This window comes from Macadamia integrifolia, unplaced genomic scaffold (assembly GCF_013358625.1).
Source record: "Macadamia integrifolia cultivar HAES 741 unplaced genomic scaffold, SCU_Mint_v3 scaffold2667, whole genome shotgun sequence".
NCBI classification, from domain to species: Eukaryota; Viridiplantae; Streptophyta; class Magnoliopsida; order Proteales; family Proteaceae; genus Macadamia; species Macadamia integrifolia.
In genome coordinates this window covers 22,565-47,150 of record NW_024868871.1, presented here as the reverse complement: position 1 = coordinate 47,150, position 24,586 = coordinate 22,565, and the positions used below count along the sequence as shown (strand labels likewise).

At 35.8% G+C, this 24,586-nt stretch overlaps 2 protein-coding genes and 1 long non-coding RNA gene across 3 annotated transcripts; all 3 read right to left on the bottom strand.

Moving 5' to 3' along the window:
* Positions 1 to 591: 591 nt before the first annotated feature.
* LOC122067011 (ABC transporter C family member 3-like) lies at positions 592 to 8,460 on the bottom strand. The gene is made up of 11 exons (XM_042630854.1): positions 8,070 to 8,460; positions 6,826 to 7,973; positions 6,410 to 6,496; positions 5,675 to 6,325; positions 5,409 to 5,573; positions 2,615 to 2,909; positions 2,296 to 2,504; positions 1,835 to 2,140; positions 1,345 to 1,408; positions 926 to 1,165; positions 592 to 808 (listed from the first exon to the last, which is right to left on the bottom strand). Exons 1-11 carry the CDS (start codon positions 8,458 to 8,460, stop codon positions 708 to 710), a joined length of 3,657 nt encoding a protein of 1,218 aa, XP_042486788.1. The 3' UTR covers positions 592 to 707.
* A 509-nt stretch (positions 8,461 to 8,969) lies between these two features.
* LOC122067012 lies at positions 8,970 to 12,435 on the bottom strand. The gene is made up of 3 exons (XR_006136547.1): positions 12,376 to 12,435; positions 11,465 to 11,708; positions 8,970 to 9,421 (listed from the first exon to the last, which is right to left on the bottom strand). It is a non-coding gene; the product is annotated as an uncharacterized LOC122067012 (long non-coding RNA).
* Positions 12,436 to 17,542: 5,107 nt separating this feature from the next.
* On the bottom strand, positions 17,543 to 18,535 carry LOC122067014 (polygalacturonase non-catalytic subunit AroGP2-like). Its single transcript, XM_042630865.1, has one exon. It carries the CDS (start codon positions 18,533 to 18,535, stop codon positions 17,543 to 17,545), a length of 993 nt encoding a protein of 330 aa, XP_042486799.1.
* Between the last annotated feature and the right edge of the window lie 6,051 nt (positions 18,536 to 24,586).

Genomic DNA, 24,586 nt, shown 5'->3' with positions numbered 1-24,586 from the left:
GCAAAGGCTTAGCTATTGAGCTTGGGTGCAATTAGGTTGCATCATTACATGCCAATTTATGTTCTAGAAGCTTTATTGTAAAACTTTTTCAGCTAGCAGGCTCTAGGGGGATTTTCTAGACTGGCACTAAGTTTAAGCCAATGGAAGGATGATGTGGTAGTTTCAACTATATTTATATTTCAAAAATGGTTTATTATTATTAGTCACATATCAACATTTAGAATCTGATTCCAGCATATTCCCTCTCTTGTGTAGGAATATTCACTTGTATTTTCTACCGATCATTTCTTTCTTACAAAATTGTAGTTTTTACTGATTTTTTACAAATTTATTTTTCCACTTGGCCAACTCTATTTTGGCTAAAATTAGACAGGTGAGAATGAGATGTTGGCAGGCTCTACTTGTCCATAATATGTCCGCTCTAATAATGTACCATGTCACAGATATTTGTGGCAATCTAAAGATGCAATTGGACTATTAAATCATCCACTGAGGTTTATAGACATGCATGAACAAAAGTATTTCATTTTTTCCCTTCTCATCTCTTTTCTTCCCCCATTATCTGAATGCCAATGCAAACTCAAATGATTATGGCAGCCTCAATCTCCCTACAAATTTTTATCATGCTCAAAATAGAAACGCACTTCATTTTAATACAGCCTCCTTACTTTAAACATTCAAAACCTACTTATTTAGCTTTTCAAAAACTAAGAACTAAATTTTTGAGTATACTCCTTAACAAGCTTTGCGAATGACGAGGACTTGATCTGTAACAATTTGGCTGGAGAATCGTATTCCAATACACGACCTGGTTAAGATAAGAAAACATGTCAATCTGATTAAGCACACACAAACAATTATGAGAAGTCATATTACCAAATTCAACTAAACCCATTTGATTGCGGTGTATTAATTAGCAACTAACCATTATCGAGAACGAGGACCTTATCGGTATTAAGAATTGATGTTATCCTATGTGCGATTGTGATGACAGTAGACCCTGAGAATTGTTCACTAAGTGTTTTCTGAATTAGATAATCAGTTGTTGTATCCACTGATGCAGTAGCTTCATCGAGTACTAACAATTTGCTCTTCTTGAGTAATACTCGTCCTAAACAGACTAGTTGCCTTTGACCCATGCTCCAATTCTCTCCATTCTCAGTCACTATATCAAGCACCATATGAAAATAAGTTAGTCATTTGGAATCTCATTTTCATTAATTTTCCTTCCCTTGTTTATTGTGAAAAAGTTGTTGGAGGGAATGGAGGTTGGGTTGTGCCCTTACACATGGATAAATTGATGTTGAAAAAAAATTTATATTGAGTGAAAAGGAGAAAACTAACCTGAAGAATCAAGTTTCCCTTCCTTCTTTCTAACTTCATCACTGAGGTGGCATCTATCTAAAGCCTAAAAAAAAAAAAAAAAAAAAAAAAAATTCTATATCAACTTACCACCTTGCTTGATTATTCAAGCTGGCATAAAATTGAGTGTTAAAGATGATATAAGCAAAAGATGAAATGAACAAGCAAAGGGTGCCAACTGGAAATGCACTTTCCAAGTCGTAACTAAGAGAATCTCTGAGGGGAAACTTGGCCCAATGAGATCCATTACATCCAATGAAATCATTTCAATATTTCAATAGGAAGGCTTTAAAAATTGAACAATAAATAAAAACAATACCATGAGAAAGTAGTTCATAAAGATGTTTTTCCGAACCAATCAATTTAATGTGTTTGTTTTGTAATTGAATAATCGGTAAGCATAATATATGTCTATCCTATATTTGTCACAGATTATAGATTATTCATTAAATGAAAAAAAAAAAAATCTCACCTCCCATATTTGTTCATCAGTGTACTCTTCAAGTGGGTCAAGATTACTTCTTAGAGTCCCCTCAAACATTGTGGGATCTTGTGGGATGATGCTCAACCTTGACCGCAAGTCATGAAGGCCAATCTTAGAGATGTTGATACCATCTATCCTAATGTGACCAGTTGTTGGTTCAACCATACGAAAGAGAGCTTGTCCGAGAGTTGATTTACCACTTCCTGTTCGTCCAACAATGCCAATCTTCATCCCTCCGGAAAAAGTGCAAGTGAGACCACGTAAGACAAGAGGAGGGTGGGGAGCATATTGGACCTACATACGTATTAAATAATCATATAAAGATACTTGGAAAATTCCATAGGAGTAGAAAGAACTGTCCAACAACATTAGGCTTCAAAGAGTCTATTCCATAAACTGAGGAAATAAGTAAGGAAATTATGACTTAGGACTCTATTTTTGGGGATTACCTGCACATCAACAATATCAACTTGACCTTGTGATGGCCACTCATGACTTGGCCGATTTTCTTTTACCAACAGAGGGGGTTCACTAGGGATGTATGCATACTGTAGTATCCTCTCAATAGATATGATTTTATTTTCAAGATTAGTAAAAACCCATATGACAACATGCATACTGAAACCAAGTCCATATGTGACTGCAAAACCCGCAATACCTTCATAGAGAAATAAAATAAATTCAATTTAAAATCATGCTTTCACATGAGCAATTAAACATGATTTTCCTAAATGATGATTTTAAGAGATCTCAAGTTCAAATTTTTACCAGGATTGAGAACTGTCTTAGGCATTGAGATCAAGACAATCAAAAAGATGGCATATGTGATGGATGCTAACATATCCATGCGGAAGCATAACCACTCCACCGCACCCGAGAAATGGAGTTTGGGCCTAGAATACCCATCCACTAGCTTAAAGTTTGTGTCCATAAACCTCTCTTCTTGATCAAAACATCTGATTGTGGTCGAACCTAACATAGATTCTGTAAAATGTTGTGTAATTGGAGTTTGGGATACTCCGACTAGTCGCGTTAGTTCTCGTGCTGTAGGTATAAAGTATTGCTACAAGACAAGATTAATAAAGAAAGAAGATTAATAACAACATAAAATTTTTGTAATGAATTTATAGTTGTATAAGCTATTTATGAAGGATTTCTTAGCTTGAGTTGCGTACATTTAAATGTGTGATAGTGACATCATCATCATGGACGATACTATACAAAAATATTTAAAGTAATTTTATTTACTTCAACTGTTGTGTTTTGAATGAGTATTACTTTCTATTTTTGTTAGATGCTGAATAAATTAGATACCTATTTGTATGTTGATCATATCCCAAAATTTCTATCCTGAAATTTTTAGATAAGTTTACTGAACATGAAAGTAAATTGTGTTAATTTTATGATATCCAATTTTTTTTCCATCAAATTTATAATCATTTTATTAATTGAATTATTAACTGCATTTGTCCATACCTTTTTTTTTTTTTTTTTTTACCAAATATAAATTTGCTAATGGTGGACCGGCATTATGGCCATTCACAAGCACATGCATGTGCAATTTAGCTAAAATATACAGCATCCCACCTAGTGCTTTGCATGCTTAAAATAAAGCATAGGCCATGCGCTTCACTCATGGAAAGAAGAGGGATGTAAAGGATATATGGATTGAAATCAGACTCAATGTGTATCCCTTTTTTGGGTAGTGAGTCTAGGGTTTCCCCTTGGGGCAATCTGCTGGTTGGGGGTGGAATGCCAATGTGCGTGTGTTGAAGGCCTGCAGAGGAGCTTCGGAGAATTGTGGAGATCAGTGGATGTTGGATTCCTTTCTGGTGGAGGAGTCGCATCTAATTCCGGCGAGGTCTTCTCATGCCCTTATTACAAAAAATTATTTGTGTCTGCCCAAGCCTGGTTGTTTGAAGATAAATATTGATCAGTGCTCTTTGGGAAACCCTGGTCATTCGGGGGCTGGTGGCATCATTAGAGATTACAGGTGCATCATAACATATCTCTTCAAAAATTTGGGTGAGTTTTGCATTAAGGATTAAGATAACAATGAATCTAGATTTGAATTGGATATGGGTGGTGGAATGTGATCTTTATCGGAAGTTTTATGCATTAAAAGGGAATTCATCCCTTGGTGCTTTATGGAGAGATGGTTGTTCTCTAAGAGCTATCTAGATAGGATTTCATGGAGTATCTCTCATAGCTTTCGTCAAGTCTATATTATGGTTAGAAGATATTAGTTGGGATGCCCAAGTGAGATTTCAGTTTAGATTTAGCTGAGTGCTCTTTGTGTCTGTTAGTCCTCCAGTTTGCTAATGGCCATGTTGAAGGTAGATAAGTATTCTGATTGTCGGAGTTCTTCTTTGGCCTTATTGCCTTTGTTTTTTTGTATTCATTCATTCGTTGTTAAATAAATTTCATCCCTGATTCCTAGGGAAAAAAAAAGTAAATGATATATGGAAAAACAAAGGGAACTGGACAAGAAAGATGAAAAAGGAAGAAAGATTGAAGAATATTTTTCTATTGAAAATGGTAAACTAATCAATTCCTAAGAGGTCCACCAAGAAACTCCTCTTGACTGGCTAAATATCTGCCAAAATGGCTGTTCCATAGGGGGCTCAATATAGGTTTTCTAAATCTCGACATATCCATCTATCAAATTTGAGTCCTACTTGGTTAAGAATTCAACTTTCAAAACTTTGGACACTTTAGTTCAACCATTGAAAATACATGGTTAGAAGTCTAAACATTATGCTTTACATTGGAGATTGGGGTTTTTGACAATGACTAATCTTAACAGGGAACAACTTTCCAATGGTTGATTTAACTAAATAAACCCTCCACATGATGCAAAATTACTGGAACCCTAAGAAAAGGCTTTGCAACGGACATTTTCCTTTATTCTTGAATATTTAGTTGTTGAGAATTATTTAAAAAATTGATTTTAGCATTGTATGCTAATTTATTTTTTCAATTAGTATCTTATTTATTGATTAAGCAATGTAAAATTGAGAAATTATTAACTAATTTAATATTTGTTAACTTTTGTTAATTATTGTGTTAATATTTGGTGTGAGCTTCAATGAATGGAGTTACCAACAAAGCCTATAGAAAATTTATATTTTCATCAAATAAGTTTAAAATATTTTATGAATATCCAAAGCACAACCATGTTGTTTTAGGTGCACTTTACTATGTACTTTACATTTTGATAACATTGGCCTTGTTTAAACCTTTAATCTTAAATATTTTCGTATAAGAAAGACTACAACTCTGCGTTACTTCACATAAAAATGTGTAATTGGGAAAATGAATTTATTGTATTTTTTTTTTTTTATAAACTCAAGAAGAATATTAAGGTTTAAATCACCACTTTTACACCAATAAATATACATCCACTACTAAATCAATTATTGTGTGAACAAAGCAAAATCAGAATTTATTGATCAAACAAAGCTTGAACTAACTTCTGTTATGGCTTATTAACCACAGGGAAATATGGTTAAGCTTGGTTTGAAATTTTAATCATGAGGAGAGGAAGTGACTATAGAATTACCTGGTAGCAGATGCATATCATAGTCATTGGAATGAAAACTATCAGCATTTGCCATCCAACCTGTGACATTACTATAATAGTTCCCAAGAATCCTATGAATGACATGAGAAATTCTTCAATGTTATGTGGAATAGATACATCAAGTGCACTTTGATCTATAGATGCCTGTAAACAAAAAATATATATATTTTTTAAAATTATATAAACTTAATGGTGATCAAACATGATCATTTGGATTTCATAAGTAACTAATTATATTAACTAACCCGATTTAGAATCCTTCCACTTGGAGTAGAATCGAAAAATGACATGGGAGCACGGAAAATGTTCAAATGCATTTTGTTGAAAAGCAAAGTGGCTGTCTTGTATCCAATTGTTATGATGAGTATGGATCTTACAAGTATGCAGAGAGAGCTTCCAAGGATCAGAGCCATATAAATAAAGATAATGGTAGATCCTCTAACATGAGGTTGCACATCCTCTGAAATAGGAGTAGCCCACACCATCCAATAACTGCTGACTATTAGAAGAAGTTGAAAAAGAACTTGTACCAACAATATCAATGGTACAAAAACCCCTTTATATGCAGCGGTAACATACTTGCAATAGATTGAAAGACCAACTCTACCTTTATCTCTTTTTTTTTCTTGAACAAGCTGCCCTACCGGTTGAACCCATTTTTCTGTTTTATCATTTTTTGGTTCCCTTTGTTCATCTTCTTGAATAGGTTTCTCATTACATAGCATACTACTATCTTCCTCACCAATAATTAAATTATCCATAACAGCCCTACATTCGATAGAATTAAGGACTGCCAAAACTTTCTTATGTGTTCCCACTAGGTCCATAAGGTCAGTTCCTGAATTAAGAATTTCTTTGTACTTTCCTGCTTGAGTAATCATTCCAGCTTTCATTACCTGTCAAATAAGAGAAGGTAAGTAATCATTGTCAAAAAAAGTTGAGGGATTTAAAACTAGGAATGAAAGATGGAAAAATCTCACCAGAATAAGATCAGCAGAAGGTAAAAACTCTATTTGATGAGTAACATAAATTACGGTTTTTGAATCCAAAATTCCTTGCAAACACTCCTGTCACAAATGTTCAGATATTCAAATTTAGGAATTCAAAAATAATATCTGGTTACTTAAATAACCCAAATAATTCTACACATAATTTAATTTTCATGATGATAACATCAAACCATAGGTTTTATGCAAGAATATGCATCGTTAAATATCATGTGTCTCTATATCTAGTTTTATTCATATAGTTTTGATTCCATCTTCTTTAATCAATTTTAGATCAACTTAGTTTTCGTAAAATACAATTGTGATGTACGCAATGGCATATATAGCTTCAAGAATTTTTTTTTTCTTATCAAAAAAAGCTTTTGAAGTGGAGGTCAAAGAATAATTACCTTAAATAGATGAGCTCCTGTATGAGCATCCACAGCACTAAAAGGATCATCAAGTAGATAAATATCAGCATCATGGTACAAAGCACGTGCAATTTGAATTCTTTGCTTCTGCCCACCACTTAAATTGATCCCCCTCTCCCCTATGATAGTTTGGTCTCCAAAGGCAAACAATTCTAGGTCATTTTTTAATGAACATGCTTCAAGGACCATCATGTACCTTGTCTTTTCCATCTCCTTACCAAACAATATATTGTCTTCTATCGTACCACTCTGTATCCAAGGTGATTGTGCAACATAGGCCTTCGTCCCATTCAACTTAATGGCTCCAGATACCTTTGGAACTTCTCCCAATATGCATGACAATAGGCTTGACTTGCCTGACCCAACAGGACCACAAATAGCTACGCACATACCGCGGTACACTTGAAAATTAAGATTTTTTAATGTGAGATTATGGGAATGAAGGTCCCAAGAGAAATTCCCATTTACTATCTCAACTGCAATCTTAGCACTATCTTGTATTGGAAGCTTCTGTAATATATTTAGATGAAGAACATCAAGACAAAGGAATGATGCTATTCTATCAAGGGAGATTTTGGTCTGAACTGTCATGGAGATTAGATCTGGGATACCATAAATGGGCTCTTGCAACATCTCAAATGTAGCAATTGCAGTTAGAATGTTCCCCGACTCTAAAGGGATTCCCATAAGCACACAGAACCCAAAAGTAACCATGGACACAAACATGGGAGAAGACAAGTAGACAAAGGAAATCAAAGCTGATAAATAAAGTAATTTTTTTAACCATCTAGTTTCAAAGTTCCTAAGCTCAATTATCTTAGCCAAGAACTTCATCTCCCAACCATGAAGTTTGAGAATCCTCATATTCCTCAAAGCTTCAGATGTCAATTTCATCCTTTGATCCTTTGAATCCATCAATTCTTCCTGAAATTTCTCTTGTAGTTTTCCTAGTGGTACATTTGCAAACAACAAAATCATTGTGGGAACCAAAGTTATAAGTGAAGCGAGCCCAAAAAACTTATACAATATCAGTAATGCTAGGATAACCTGAATAGGTACCCTCCATACATCGTGCAAGTACCAACTGAAAAGGCCAATTCTCTCAACATCAATACTCATCAAATTAACATTCTCTCCACTAGTGTGAGCTTATTTTGATTGGCTTGAAAGTCTTAGACTCTTTTTATAGATTATTGCAAACAATACTGCACGGACTCTGATTGACATCTTTCGTAATTGAAAGAACAAGTGCCTCTCTGAGAGGCACCTTATGAGCTTCGAAAGAAAGAAAATAAACACTAATGCGTAGCCTTTATATTTTATCTGGTGATTGCTGTTGAGATACTGAACAAAGGCATAAATGAGGTATGGTCCAACAAAAGAAGCCAATGTGCATACGATGGAGAGTAGAGCCGTACATAGAATTTGTTTCCATGTTGACAGAATCAATGCCTTCACTAACTTGAATGTGTTTGCCAGTCCACCATTATCATCAGGTTCAAGTTTATTTCTAAAATGGGCAAACACCACATTGGCCCTATCACAATTGTCAAGTTGAGGAATATCTTCAAGATCTAGTGTTTTATTATACCCGAGTGCAAGCAAAGGGCCCATCCAAGAGAAAGTAAAAATGCTAAGAAGTTTTGCATTTGTATAAGAAATTACACTCTCTCCATTGATACTTGATTCTTGTCCATCATCATTGTTACTTTGAGTGGAACTAGTTTTTATAAGAGGCTCCAACAGATGAAGATCTTCATCTTTTTGCACATTGCCAAACAAACCAGCATAACAAAAGATCAATCCAAAGAGAAGGGATACAACATCAGAAACCCACAACACGAATGGTAAGGATGAATGTTTCCAATACAAACCAAGATGTATAGCAAGATAGGAACAAGACATTAGGAAGTAGAAGGCACACCAAGTCCTTAATAAAATGGAGAACTTACGCTCACTTGAATGAGAAAACTGAATGTGCAGGTAAGCTGAGATCACAAACCATGTGAGTGTTCTGGATGCAAAATCCAACTGGGCAAAACGCTTTGGATAAGACCAATCATGTCTATTCCCAGAGAGGTAATTTAACATGCACAAGAAAAGATCACATAAACACAAACCCATGCAAGATATAAGAGCTAGCCAATAATATAGAAAGTGTGTATTCTTCAATATTGGCTTTGAATTTTCAAGGGTAGGCATTGTGTGTCTCTTGTAAACCCAGGATATAGATAAAACTAACAACAATATTAGGTGTGAAGAGGCAGAAAACCCGTACAAGAAAATGATTGTCGAAGGCTGTGAAAAAAAAATCCTGATATCCATATCGTTCTTTGATTCTTCAAACGTGTCCATGTGTGAAAATTTTCTTTTATTCTGTTTGTAATTTGGTGACTTATCTCATGTAGGTGCAATACAAATCGTATCAGCTTTACCACGTTTTAAATTAAAGCGAGCCCATTTGCAAAAATATTGTTGAAACTCTATAATCCAAGTACCAACAATTTCCATCTTATCTTCTCCAAAGAGACTTAGCCCTATTGGAGTCTCAATGTCACCTTTAAATGTAGTTAACCTGCAAAGAACAAATAAATTATAAAATATTTGAAAATATATAAAAAGAAAGAGAGTTGACGGAACTTCCATGGACAATTAAGAATGAAAAAAAAGGTGCAATTATATATGATTTAGTCCACATTTATTTAAGAACATCAATAGAAAAAATATAAACTTGGTAATATGAGATGCATATAAATATTTTAAAATTGACATATTGGAGCAAAATGTATGGCATATTCATTTCATAAGAACAACAAGTGAGGCATCACAATATATTTGGTTAGCAAAATAAAAAGAAAATGAAAAACTGTGCTTCCAAAATATCAAATCCAAAAACAAAGCTCCCATGAAGGAAGCCATAGAAATAATGCCACTATCACAATTTCTGTGCACAAAACTATCAATTGGTGATACACAATAGCCTTTCTACAAAAAATCTAGCCAAAACAATGATGTAAACTTGAAGACACAGCATTGCAACTATCCGCACTCAACCTAATTAATCTTTAAAATAATCAAACTAGTTATACTCCAAGTTAAGTGACTTGTTTCAATCCATCTCTTATAATCAATACAAATTCATTTGTTATATATGGTAAACGCATTCTTGAGATGCCAGTTATACCTCGTCGCTCCTATAATTTGGCACAGATTATGCGGGACAACTATTAGAACTCTATTACATGTGTATTTGTTAGTTAATCCTTGTACAAAGACTACGTACCCCTAAAGTCTATTCCATCACATTAGACAACAATGGAAGTTGTGATGTAGGACAAACTACGAAAAAACCATTTGTAGATAAGGAACATGGGTAATAACAAAAAAGAAATGGTGATGAAGAGGTCATGAAGCTTTTTTGACTTCATTCGTATATAGAAGAAGAAAGATGAGAAAAAGGAGTAAGAGTTGCAGGAATGAAACAGTTCCTAATGCAAGCCCAAGCTAAAAGCGAGATTGGATCCTTTGCAAGTATGTTCACCTGCATGTACATGTTCGAGGCAAACACTTGTCGCTTTTAGTTCATTACATATCCTTCTTCACCTAGCAGATGGCAAGAAGTGAGACAAGTGTCGGCTTCTGACACATACGTACATGTGAACGTATGTGTAAGGGATTTAGGCCAATATTTGAAAAATGTCATTGATTAGTCCTTAACCAAGGATAAAGATTATGTCATAGATTGTCTATAGATGGGATGTCTCGGAGGTACGGGTGTCAATTGGTCGGGTCGGGCCTAATAAGGCTTGACCGCTTGGAAGCCTTGGACCGTGAATGCCCGTTTAAGTAAGCAGGCCTAGCTTTGGGGGGCATGGTACAGTTTATAATCGGGCCAGTCGGTGTCGGGCTTCCTTAAACTGGCCTTAAATGGGCTATGGACCTATTTAAGTCTAAATGGACTTTAAACGTGCCTACCATAAAATTATTTTCTTAACGGGATTGAAGGCCCAGAAATATGTGATTCAACTCTTTAATAAAGAAGAGAAGTGATATGAAATTATTGTTGTTTTTTTTTTTTTTAAAAAGAAGAAATTATGACCATTACAACTTACAAAACAAAGGTTAATTAAATCAAATCCTATTACAAAGCAAAAGGTAAGAAAGTTTAATTAGTTTCTTACTAGTAGTGACAAAATAGGAATTTTATGTAGTATTAAAGGGGTCGGGCTGGGTCGGGCTACAACTATTTGGTTCAAGTCGGGATTATAAATGTGTTGGTTTGGTCGGGCACTAGACGGGCTAACTACCTGCATCGTGAACGCCTGTTTAATAAACATGTTATTAATTGGGCCGGTCTAGGTCGGGCCGTAAACATGTCAGGTTCAGTCGGCGCTACTGGTGCAGGCTCAGAATTGACACCCCTACCCGGAGATGTTGCCTTTCTTTTTATTTTCTTTCTCTCTTTCCCTCCTTTTTCTTTTCTTTCTTTCTTCCCCCTCAAAAAGAATTATATATAGCTATAGAAGAAGAAGAAGAAGAAGAAGAAATTATAGGCTGGGTCAAGATAGACACCAGAAACTCAAAACAAAGAGAAAAGAAGAAGGGATTATGTCCTCACCTTTGACATTGCCATCAGCAGGGAAGGGAACCCAGACTCCTCAACCTTGGCAAACTCAGAGCATCTATCTGAAGGGATTATGTCCTCACCTTTGACATTGCCATCAGCAGGGAAGGGAACCCAGACTCCTCAACCTTGGCAAACTCAGAGCATCTATCTGAAGTTCTTTCTCTATAGAACTAAGGAAAACTAAAGGTAGAAGAGGAGAGACCCCTCTGAGCTGCCATCTTCTCCACTCGTGGATCTATGTAACCAACATGCAAAAAGGCTGAACTGTTATCGTTACTGATCAGTCTTTCCCAAAAGATTTTTGTTGGCATGAACAGATGGTGGCACAGCACAACGCTTGTAAATCTTTCACTTGTTCAGGAAATAAGAAAAGCTAGAGAAAAAGGAAAAGCAAAACACTACATGGATATGAAGTCCTTAAATTCCAATAGGATTTATAAAAAATAACAGAAAAATATAATAAAAAATTTATGAATAATAGCAATTTTCTAGCAAAAATTTTATATAGAAACGATTTGAGCCTAAGTATTTACATTTTTTCCAGGTTGCATTCTAGTTTTCAGTTTTTATTCTTTTTCACTTTCATTCTTATAAAGTTTCTACTTTCTATAGTCAACCAGCTTCTATGTTTCATTGATAATCACAACCCTTGCCCTTCCACATAGCTTAGTCAACCGAGTTCAAGAAAAACGGGAATCCATCCAGATCTTCTCCAATTAATTGGGCGTCTAATTAATGATCCAAGAGTTGGAAAGACCTCGGACATGCATCCCAATACATGAACACATATCTCAACTACTCCCAGCCGTTGACTTGCCTTGGATCGCTCAATTAATTGACGAAGATCTTTCACACATTGGTTCTCAAAAAAGTGAGAGGAAGAGGAAGAAAGAGAGGTGCACCTTGACGAAGAAGCTTCTAAGAATCCCCTGTTTCTGGAATCTCAATTGCACTTTTCAAAGAAGTTGGACGGTGGCGGAAGCGCCTAGATGATTTATTGGTGACCAGTAGGAGCATTTCCAAGTTACAAATTAAGGAAATGGTCGTGGTGTATGACTTTGCCTCTTAACTCTTGACTTCCTGAGGAATAGGAAAGTGTATGGTTCTTGCGAGATAGGATCCGCTAGTCGTACGAGTCAGCTTCTAACACCTGTCATTCCTTCTGCCATTACAAGGATAAAAATGGGCATATTTAGAAACAAAAAGGACAGATGTTGGATGCTGACTCGTATGACTAGGTGATCGTACGAACAACTGATCCATTCGTGGTTCTTGCTCCCTGGCATTCACGAACTTCATGAGAAATAGAAAAGTTGGGGACCATGTCCTTTGAATCATGCGTACTTCCAAAAGATAGGAAATCCATGGGTCCATATTCGTTGGAACCCGTGTTCTGGGGATCACCTTGAATTTCAATTAAAGAATTCCTTATATGTAAAAGAAAGGTTTCTCTTCTCCAGACAACCACCCCAAATCAATATCATACCTTCTGTATCACACCCAAAAGTTGGTCTTCACATCCCATGGATGGTGTGACATGAGAAAGGATGGGAGGGGATCACGATCCGAAACAAGGAGTGCTAGCGTATGTTCACTACTGGACAGAGAACATTATCCCAAATGTAGGAAACAGAAATCTACCAAATCATGTGGCAATCATATTTTTAATTATTATTTTTCTTTATTTAAAAGAAATAATATAATAATCATTGTGCGGAGGTGGTGTACGCTTTAGGCTTAGAGAGGTTTTTCCTTATAAGGGGCAATTACTATCACTCCCATACACTTAAAGAGAATGGATCCTCTAGAAAGTCCCTCCAAAGCTTAGGAATCAAAAAACTTTTGCAGTAAAGCTTGGTAAAGTGGAAAATTTGGCTTGTTGCTCCATTAGGCATATCTTGATTAATTATTGCCAAAATTTTCTTGAATAACTATTGTGTCATCTTTTGTACACCTAATTGTTTTTCCCAATTCTTGCTATGATTAACTTTCTGAATTTCCCCTCCTCTCAAAGTTTTCCTTCATTTGTCATGCATTTGACCCTAAGGTCACAAAATCGGTTCCTAATTGGCAATTTCAAATTTCCAAGAGTCGACCAAATCACCAACCATATGAGAGGCAATCCTGATCAGAAAAACCTATGGCTTAGGTTCTTTGCACAAAATATATATATATATATATATATATATCTTCTTAATTATATGAAACATCATGACATCAATTTTTCCTTCTTTGTATTTGTTTTAGAAAATTTCTAAAATCCAAATTTTTGCAAGTTAGGAATGTCAGAGGAATTAAGTGATTCATAAACTTTAAAAAAGGCAACGTTTTGGTCCCTTTCATTGAACAAAATTTTTTTTATAGTTGCATTTCCTTGTTTTAGTTGGCAAGTACTTTTATAAATGAAAAATACTTGTCAAGTTCATAACATTTTGGATTGTATGTGTCATACTTCATTGTTAAATGGGTGTAATTGTAAAAATGAATTTAGTAATTTGATCAATATCTATTTCTTTCTTAGCAACTTCTTTAGACACTAATGACCTTTCTTGGGTGCATAGGGTCTCTAATAGTTGGAGTAATGTGAATATTATATTATTAGTTAGAGTTGGACATAGAGTTGAGTGGAGAAAGGCAAGGCTATTACCCTACCATGCCTGCGCCTACCTATCACAAAAATTTAGGTCTCACATGATGAAAGGTCATACAAAATAAGTGCAAATCCAATGGTTTATACCCAATTGCATTAATGAAAATAAATTTGTATGATTGCTTAGTCAAATACACTATAGATCTACCTCGTAGAGGGCTCCTCTATTGAGATTGTGTGTGGACGAGAAGGTCCCACTTTGGATTAGACACATGTAAAGATAATTAAATTTTAGACTCCATTTCTATTGTATAGTCCACCTTGATAGAGTTTTTATCCTTGCGTTTGCAATGATTGTCCGAAGTCTATCAAAGTTGAATTGTCAACCCTTGCAATGGGGAGGATGATTATGTGAAAACAAACTCCACAAAATTTAAGTTGCAATTGAACAACCCTCTCAGAACAATAGTTTCCTCCATCTTCCAAATATTTTCCATGTGGCAAATCAATTAAAGCCACATTTGTGGGCAGGTAGGGGTGAAGGTCCCTTAATTCAATTCAAGTTCAAGGCCTATTGGATTTGATGACCACATGACTAAATAAGGCTTTAAATGCTTAGAAAGTCCTTTTTTTTTTTTTTTTTTTAAAGCTAATTAAAACAAATGGATCGCAAGGGAGGGAAACCCTATAGCGGACTACCTTGCTAAGAATGAGGCAAAGTCAGGGTGTATTGAAGATAATATTGACCTTCCTTTGTATATCTTAGAGGAGGTTGCTAGGGATGCCATGTCCAAGCCGAGATTTAGATTTTGCTAAGTTGTGGTGTGGCCTCCCTGCTGATGGCAATGCCGAAGGTGTGGTTGGTTGCTTCTTTCTTAGTGGCTATGGTGTGGCTGTATGTAGTTTTAGCCCTTTGTTTCTTGTCTTTCTGATGTAATACTTGGTTTTCTTGTTTTGTTCTCCTTTTTGGCTTGATAAAGTCTGATCATTGAGCAAAAAATAAAGAGAGCGTTGAGGGATCTTACGAGAATTTGACAATTGGAGCTGTGAAATTCATATATCAAAACCTCTCTGAACCACCAGCTATATGTCATAGTCAGCCATTCTCATTTCAAACTCTTGCCATATTTTACAGAAAGCAAAACTATATGCGGTTGACATTCATGCTAGCATGAAAGTGGATCATGCCATCATGGCATACCACTATGACACATCAATTTGGAGTAAAAACCATTATGCTTTTTCTTTGGTAGGAACCATTATGCTTTTAAGATATTGGGTTTTGACCTTGACCTAATGTTTGAAGTTTGTCATTGGGTAAATGAAAATTAATGTAGTTTTGACTGAGACTCTGGGTTGAGTTGCATTTGAAGATATGATTATCTTCCTCTTTTTTTTTGGTTAAATGATCATTTGTATTAAAAAGAGGAAAAAAAAAAAAAAAAAAAACAATTACAAGAAATGCTAATAAAAAAACTAGAGAGCATCTTCACCTATGGCAGTACCATGAAGAGGGAGCTCACTAGCTAGGGGAAAAAAAAAATTTATACCACCTAGGAAAAATAACCAAAATCTAGGTCTCTGATTAGGATGTACATCAGATGTCAAGTGAACGTTTTCATTGGATCTTTAAAATTACTCCTCCACTAGACTTTAGAGTCTGACCACCAATTTGAGTACACTTAGAGTGATTCTGCGCATCTCCCTCTTTATTCTCTGCTGCAACAGTTAAATAAGCAGAAGAGAAGAGGAACCTATCAACACAGTTAGAGTCCTCCTCTACCTCAAAAACCTCTCATACAAAATAGGAGTCTCATTGGACAGGAACACGAAGTCTCTCTCTTAAGATATCAGAGTCCTATTGTAACTGTCACATATGATATCAGAGTCCTATTGTAACTATTACACGTGATATCAGAGTCCTATTGCAACTGTATCTTTTGTATTAGAGTTGGAGTACACTTCCACCTTTGAAGGTCTATATAAGACGTGTACCTCCAACTCATAAAACTGATTAATGAAGACTCAATTCAACATGGTATCAGTAGCCATACAAGCTCCACCGAGCTAATACCCCCTCACCACGCCACCCTCTCTCCTTCAAAAAAAAAAAAAAAAAAAACCAAAGAAACCCACTGCCCATCTCTCCCTCATGGCCGATCCATCACCCACCCCTCCCAACCCTCCTCCCACCACCCATTCGAGTGCTCATCACTTCATCTCCCTCAAACTCACTTCGAAAAATGATGTGTTTTGGCGCACTCAAATTGTGCTGTACCTCACACGCCAGCGCCTTCTTTAATAAAGACTCAATTCAACAGAACCCACCACCATCGGCTCCTTTGATATCCTTCCAAACTGATATGAAGCTACTAGGGTAGCCACTCGACCACCCATGATATTGATTATCTTGCCTCCACGATTTCTGTGACAATCGCACACCATAGACCAAGCACTTCCCTCGACATGATCTTGTGTATTACCACTTCTCCCGCCTTTTCTTCAAACCTCTCATATAATTTGTTCCACGATGCAAACCTCTTTTGAACTGGTGAAGGAAATTCACCCAACTCCTCTCCTGAATCCCTATTTTCTTCTTTCTCACTCAAACCTTCTTTTGACTGAGAGACCGCATCCGTGTTGCGCCTGATCTCTCCCCCCTCAGAATCATCACACAAAGTCGTGTCTCTCTCAGCCTCCTCCGATTTCGCTCCTTCTCAGACCCAGATCCCATATAGGATCCATATACCGAATCCATTAGGCGCATTGACCTCATGAACCATTGGCCAAAGTGCAATTTTGAAAACCAATCTCACTTTCGTTACTTTTCTCAATTGAAGATTACTAGAAACCCTTTCCACCTTCCACATATGCTAGCTTTGTTTAAGGAATCAAATCCTTCTTCCCTCCTTGCCACCTCATTATTCCTTGATTATGCCGATTGTTCACCGCTTCCTTGATTATGCCGATTGTTCTCTTTGTGCGGTATTTTATGAAAACAATTATCTCATATTGAAAGTAAGTAAATGTGAATACTTATAGGTACTTAGGCACCCTCTTCTTAGCGCTCATGACTTCTATCCAAATTTCAACAAATGGTATAAGAGCCAGGTATGATAACTCCAATGTGGTATGAGGATGGAGAAAATCCCTAGAACTTCTATAGGATGGAGAAACTGCCAAATGAATCAAAACCTTAGAGCATGTATCATGCCTCTTCGTATGGTGTTCTGACAACTTTCTTAGTCTGATCCTCAACACTAGATGATCCTTCTAGTTTCCTTTCGTATTATAGAATTGTTCTTTTGTAGTAGGAGTGTGCAATGGGGAAAAGAAAATTCCATTGGGACTTGAATCACATAATAATCAAGCCAAATAATCAAAGCTAAAACAAGTCATTATTTATCCTTCAGATAGCATAAGCAGTAACATATCACACAAACAAGAGCAATGAAGACAATAATATCTTCAAATGCTGCTCAACCTAGACTGCTCTTTGTCCAGACTACTACATTCTCATTTATCCAATGACAAACTTCAATTAGGCCAGGGCCAAAACCTAGCATCTGAAAAGCATGATGGTTTGGACTCCAAATTGATGTGTCATGGTGACATGCCATGGTCACATGATTCACTTTCTTCCTAGCATGTATAACAACTGCATATAGTTTTACTTTCTGTAAAATATGGCAATAGTAGACTTGAAATGGGAATGGCTGACTATGACATATGATTGGTGGTTCAGAGAGGTTTCCATATATGAGTTTCACAGCTCCAATTGTGACATTCTCATAAGATCCTTCAATGCTTTCAGTACTCCATAGGTGTACATGGTGTCCTAATTTTTTGACAACAAAATCGATTAGATCCTCGGCTGAAGTCACACAAGTGAACTGCTCGCCTTGAATAGCGCTTTTTTCGCATGTCTCAACTGTAGCTTTAATATAGTTATCCATGTTTGATTCGTCAACCACACCCAAAAGCTTCTTTAATTCATCAATCCGGGCAAAGGAAAATGGGATTTTTGATGCTAGAGGCCGCGGTAAAAATGATCTATATGATATTGGGTCTCTTAGATCAGGGATAGGCATGAAACCACCCTCTTTCACCATTGACTCCCGGAAAAATGGCAATCCCCCTTGCTTGGCAGTCGAGAGGGGTATGTTTTCACTTGGAGTGAGTTCATAAACTATTCTCACAGAATTCCATTGTGCTATTGGTGGCAGGGTTGTGTTTTCCATTGTCTTCTTCAGAAGTGTATTTGTAAAACAAGCAATATTAGCCTGCTTGCAGAATGAATGTAGGTGAGAAGACAATTCATTTTCTTCTATAAGTTTCATAAACACTGCCATCTGATGGAGGCTTAATGGAGAAGCCTTTGCAGCTAACCAATGTGGAGGGAGTCGATGACCAATATTCTCTATCCAGTACTGTGAGAAGGCATTTTCAGCTTGAGAACCCTGAAATTTCATTGGGGGGAGGGGGATTACAACCAAATAAGAAAGATGAAAAAAAAAGGAACAAGCAATAACCATGTTCAAATGAAAGGCTAATGAAAAAACAGAATTTTTCTTACACTAAAGTATACAAATAGCATAAATCCAAGCAACATAATGGGGTGTGTCATGGTAGAATTGAGATGGAGAACAAAATAAATGGGATATATGACTGTGGGAATGAGTTGAGTTTATTCCATGGAGGGTGCTTGAATTTATATAGAGGAAAAATTTTGTAGTACCAAACAAATAAAAAGAAGGGGGTTTGTTGGTACCTGAATTGCTAAATATATTATTTTGGATAAAGTTTCCCTTGATCATGTGGTGAGGTTAATCACATGATCCTAGAGTCAAGAAACCCCCTACTTTAAGGTGCAGCAAAGCCCTTGTGAAGCGCCCCACATGGATTCCCCATTCACGTGGGTGCAGCAAAGCTTGGTCCTATTCTTTAAGGGGCGTACCCAGTGCATGAGCGTCCCACAAGTGCAAGGTTGGATGGGCAAGAACTACGTAGTCTTACCCCGAGAATGTTGGGAGACTATTTCGACCGTTTGACTACCAAGTCGCAACATTCGTACCTTGACCACCAGGTTCTATTCTTTTACTTTCCCAATTTTCCCTATGAAAAATTAAACTACTTCCCTTTTATGATACCCCATTAAAGGCTTAAAACAAAACAACATTCTAATTGTCTTTCAGTCCTACAATTTCTAGATACCTAAATACCCCCAGTTTGTGCAAAGCTTAAGCCCCATCATCAAAGAGAAGCTAAAGAACTTGATCATTAAGGGAATACATAGTTAAATATTTGAACCTATGATCTTCAGGAGGTCTTGAGTTTGAGCCTCCTGACTGTTATCTACTTCCTTTCCCTACCTTAAAAAAAATAAAAAATAAAAAAAATAAAAAATACTTGAGTTAAAATGCCAATTCAAAAGAGAACCCAATCCATTGTCCATATCTACCATGACGACAGAGCCCACCTAGAATGATATTCACATTTTACTCCAACTATCAGAGCCCTTGTGCACCAAAGAAAGGGCATTTACCGTCTAAAAGGGTTTCTAAGGGAGGTATGGATAACAACCAAACTATTAAATTCTCTTTTACAATTACTGCTACTAAAAAAATTGCATATATAATAAAAATCATGTGAAATCAACAAGAATTTCCCACTCATAAAGGCAATTACCAAGAAAACAACAAAAGGTGATTAAGAAAAGTCCGTCCAATGAAAGATACCAAAACCTTCCCCTTTTGAAAGTTTATAGATCACTTAATTCCTTTGGCATCCTAACTTTCCAAAAATTGGATGTTATAAATTTGAAACAAAAACACATGAATGAAAAAGTTGATACAATGACGTTTTATAAAAATAAGAAGATATTTACTTATTAATTTTTTATTATTATTATTATTATTATTATTATTATTATTATTATTATTATTATTATTATTATTATTATTATTATTATTATTATTATTATTATTATTATTATTATTATTATTATTATTATTATTATTTTGTGAAGAACCTAAGCCATACATTTTTGAGGTCTGAATAGACTCCCACATGGTTAGCTCTCAAATGATTGAAATTAACACTCTCGGAATCAATTTTGAGACTTTCGGGTCAAATTCATGACGATGAAAGGAAAACTTTGAGAGAAGGGGAATTTCATAAATTTAATCATATCAAGATTGGTAAGAATAATTTAGGCATAGAAAAGATAACACAGTTGTTATTCAAGAAAATTTTGGAAGTATAAAATTTAGTTCATGCTTAATGGAGTAAAAAGCCAAAATTTCTATTTTAGAAGCTTTACAAAAAAAGATTTTGACCAGTAAGCTTTGAGGGAATTTCTAGACCAGCATCAGGTTTAAGCGCATGGAAGGGTACTGATGTGGCAGTTTCAATCATATTGGTATCTAGAAATGGTCTTTGTTGTGGCAAGAAATTGTCGTAGGATGCTTTCGTGTCCTGCACAGAAAAACAAACACAAGAGAGTAAGCGTCGGGCTAATCCGGCAGGGTACTTTCCGAAGCCTAAGTCGGATCTCCTAGTAAATAGATAATTCCAGTAAGAATGAAAAAAGATCAGTCCCCTATAAAGAGGTTTACCTAAGTAGTTATAGCTGAAGGTGGCAGCCTTCGAATGAGAGTCCCATTTTAGTAGCTTCCTGTTGTTGGTAGGAGTCTAAATATAGCAAAAGTTGTAATAAGAAAGTGAATATGGAGGAGGTCCTAGCTATGGGGATTCCTTGCATGTGAGATATCCTTCCTCCAAGGGAAGATTTGGTGTTCCATCAAGAGTCCTTTGGGGACTAGGATTAATCAGGATCTTGTGACCCACGTGATGGGCCTGATAAGCCCTTTTGGGCATATTTTGGCAACAGTAACCTGTTGGAGTCTTAGTCCGAGCGACTTGAGTCGAGTTGTCTGATTGTCGAGCTACTTGTCCTAGGCGAGATTATGCATTCGCTGCCTGACTAGTGATTACGCAAAACCTATTGTTCGGTCAAGGAACCAATACAGTCGGGCTTCCGCAGTTTGGATAGCCAAGCGGTAGGACACCCATGTAATGCCCTCCCTATGTTGGTGCTTGCTTAGCCGTTCAGCTGTCAAAGCCCCTTTGATAGAGTTGGTTGGTCGGTCCACTTCTGGTCCGTGTCCTTGTTTTAGACAGGAAAGACAACCTTGTTGGGCCCAGGCCGCTTGCCAGGACTCACATGTTCAAGGGCCCGCTGCCCGCTTGGTCCTGCTTTGGCATACCCCTGACGGTTGCATATTTTTTCCATAACAATCTTGTATTTATTTGCCACATGTTAAATTTTAGACTCGAATTTAAACATATACCCTCCTATGTATTGGAGGACTCACTTGCATTTTCATCAGTCCATTTCTTCTATAAAAGAATTACATTTTGTATTGGATTTTCAAAGATTAACTTTTCCACTTGGCTGACTCTTATTTGACCGGGCAATTCTGTCTCTTTCCAGAGGCCCTGATGAGCCTCGCGGGTTAAACCCTGGCCCCATCTGCTTGTCCTTCCTATCGGACTTTACTGACAAAACTTGATATGCAAGTATAGACCATGATATTCTTGACGATAAAATTTCAGCTTTATTCAATGTGTCGCACGGTAAATATTTGTGATAAACTAAAGTTGCCGTTGAACCACTAAAACTTCTCCCAAAATTATAGACATACATAAGTAAATGGATTTGTAATTTTTTTTTTTCCTTTCTCATCTTCTTTTATCGCTCAAATACTTCAGCTGAATTTCAATGCAAACTCAAATTTTTTAGAGGGAGCCTTAACCTCACTACAGATTTTATGATATTAAAATTGAAATGGATGTCCCGAATGTTGCCTTCTTACATTAAACATTCATATCTCACTTATTTATCCTTTTAAAAACTAGGATTTATATCTCTGAGTACATGGCCAGACAATAGAGATGCAATCCTTACACCCAAAAAAAAAAAAAAAAACGAAAGAGATGAGTCTAATTTTATTATTATTATTATTATTTTTTTAATTTTTTACTTGTGTCAATTTTTTTTCTTTTTTTAATGAAACTTGTATCTAATGCGAAATGAGATCTTCCTGTAGATACCAACAATCTCAATAGAAGAACCCTCCGGCCTCCACAAGGAAGATATTTAGAGGATTTGACTAAGTTACCCATAAAAAATATCTTCCCAATGGAAATTGGGTGTAAACCCATGGGAATTTTTTTTTTTTTTTGGAGTAAAGATTGGACCCGCACTTGTTTTCGTATGAACTTATGTGACTAGATATAACACTCACCCTTCCACACAATTCTATATCCAATTCTACCTATAACAAAATTAAATTCTTTTTTTTTTTAATAGACAATTATTAAAGGATTGAGATTTTCTAAGGCCACCGCGGTGAATGGAATTGTAACCACCGACGATAGGGGAGAGATATGGGAAATTGGAAATCACATCTGGATCGTTCTATGGTTCAGTCACCCGTGAAGGGAAAGTTTATCCATTAATAAATTCACTTTTACCATCCATTAAAACAATGATGTATAATATGGACAATTCAAAATGTATTTAAATGAAAATTAGAAAAGACAAACATTCAACAAGGAGACTTGATCACATTTTAAAAGGTTATAATAGATCACTTCCCCTGACATTTCTAACTTTCAAATAAAATGGATGTTAGAATTTTTCTTGTAGATAGAATTTCCTCTTTGGAACCAATTTTAGATTTTCGAATAACAATGCATGAAAACTCATGCAGCAAGAAGCCAGATTTTCTGTTTAAAAGCTTGATTGCAGAAGTTTGTTGACTGTCCAGCCCTAGAGGGCATTTCTAGATCAGCACCGAATGTTAGCACATGATCGAAGGGTGGTGTCGCAGTTTCAACTATATTAATTTAAAAAATGGTTAGTGGTTGGCCATATGCCAAATTTTATACTTGGATTCAGGCATGCATATACCCTACCGGCAATTGGGAAATTTTCTTGTATATTCACTTGTCCATTTTTTTCTTTAAAAAACTACATTAATTTACAGGATTTTAAAAGATATATTTTTTGTCCACTTGGCTAACTATATTTTTGCTAAAACTTGACACATGAGCATGGGACCTTAGTCTTCACTTGTCCAAAAAAATTGAGCTCTATTTAATGTGCTATAGATATTTTCCACAGTTTAAATATGCCACTAGACTTCTAACACTTCTCCCAAGCTTTATAGACATGGTTGAAGAAAACATAAATTTTTTTTTTCTGATCTTTTTTTCTTTCCATCCCCAATACTTCAACTGAAGCCAACTCAAATGATTATAGGCAGCCTCAATCTCCCTACACATTTATGTCATACTCAAAATGGAATACAAAATTCACTCGAATGCACCCTCCTTAATTTGAATATTTAAAACTCACTCATTTAGCCTTTCAAAAATTAGGAATTAAATCTTTGAGTATACTCTTTAACAAGCTTTGCAAATGACGATGATGGATTCTCTAGTAATTTTGTTGGGGAATCATATTCCAGTATAAGACTTGCTTAAAATAAGAAAACATGTCAATTCGAGTAGGCTTACACCAAGAAATGATGGAAAAACGTATTATCAAACCTAATTGAACCCAATTGATTGTGGTGTAGTAATTAGTAGTTACTAACCATTATCGAGAAGGAGTACCCTATCAACATCAAGAATTGATGTTATCCTATGTGCGATTGTGATAACAGTAGACCCTGAGAACTGTTGACTTAATGTTTGCTTAATTAGATAGTCAGTTGTAGTATCCACTGATGCAGTAGCTTCATGAAGTACTAATACTTTGCTATTTTTGAGTAATACTTGTCCCAAGCAAACTAGTTGTCTTTGGCCCATGCTCCAATTCTCTCCATTCTCAATCACTGTGACAACCACAAATGAAAATGTGTTGGCTATTTAGGACCCTATTTTCATTTACTTTTCTTTCCCTACTTCTTGTTAGAAAGACGTTGGGGGCAAGGAGATTAGGTTGTGCACAAGAAGTTTGATATGTCATTTTGTATTCACTTATGCATGAATAAATTGATGTTGAAAGAAACGATGATATAGAGTGAATATGAGAAAAAAAAAAAAAAACTAACCTTTTTCTATTTTTTTTAGAAACTGATGATATAGAGTGAATATAAGAAAAAACTAACCTGCAGAATCAAGCTTCCCTTCTTTGTTTCTTACTTTATCACTAAGTTGGCATCTATCTAAACACTAAAACAACATAAAGTCCATGTTAGATCACCACCTTACTTGATTATTCAAGAGGACATAAAAGAGGTTGTTAAAGATGAGCGAAAACTGAAATGAACATGAAAGGGTGCTAAGAGGAATTGAAAAGTCACACAATAAATGCAATGCACTTCTCAGTTCAAAACTAAGAGAAGCGATTAGGGAAAACGTGGCCCAAAGAGGCTACGTTGCATCTGATGAAATGATTTCAATATCTCAATAGAAAGGATTTAAAATTTTTAAACCAAAAAAAAAAAAAA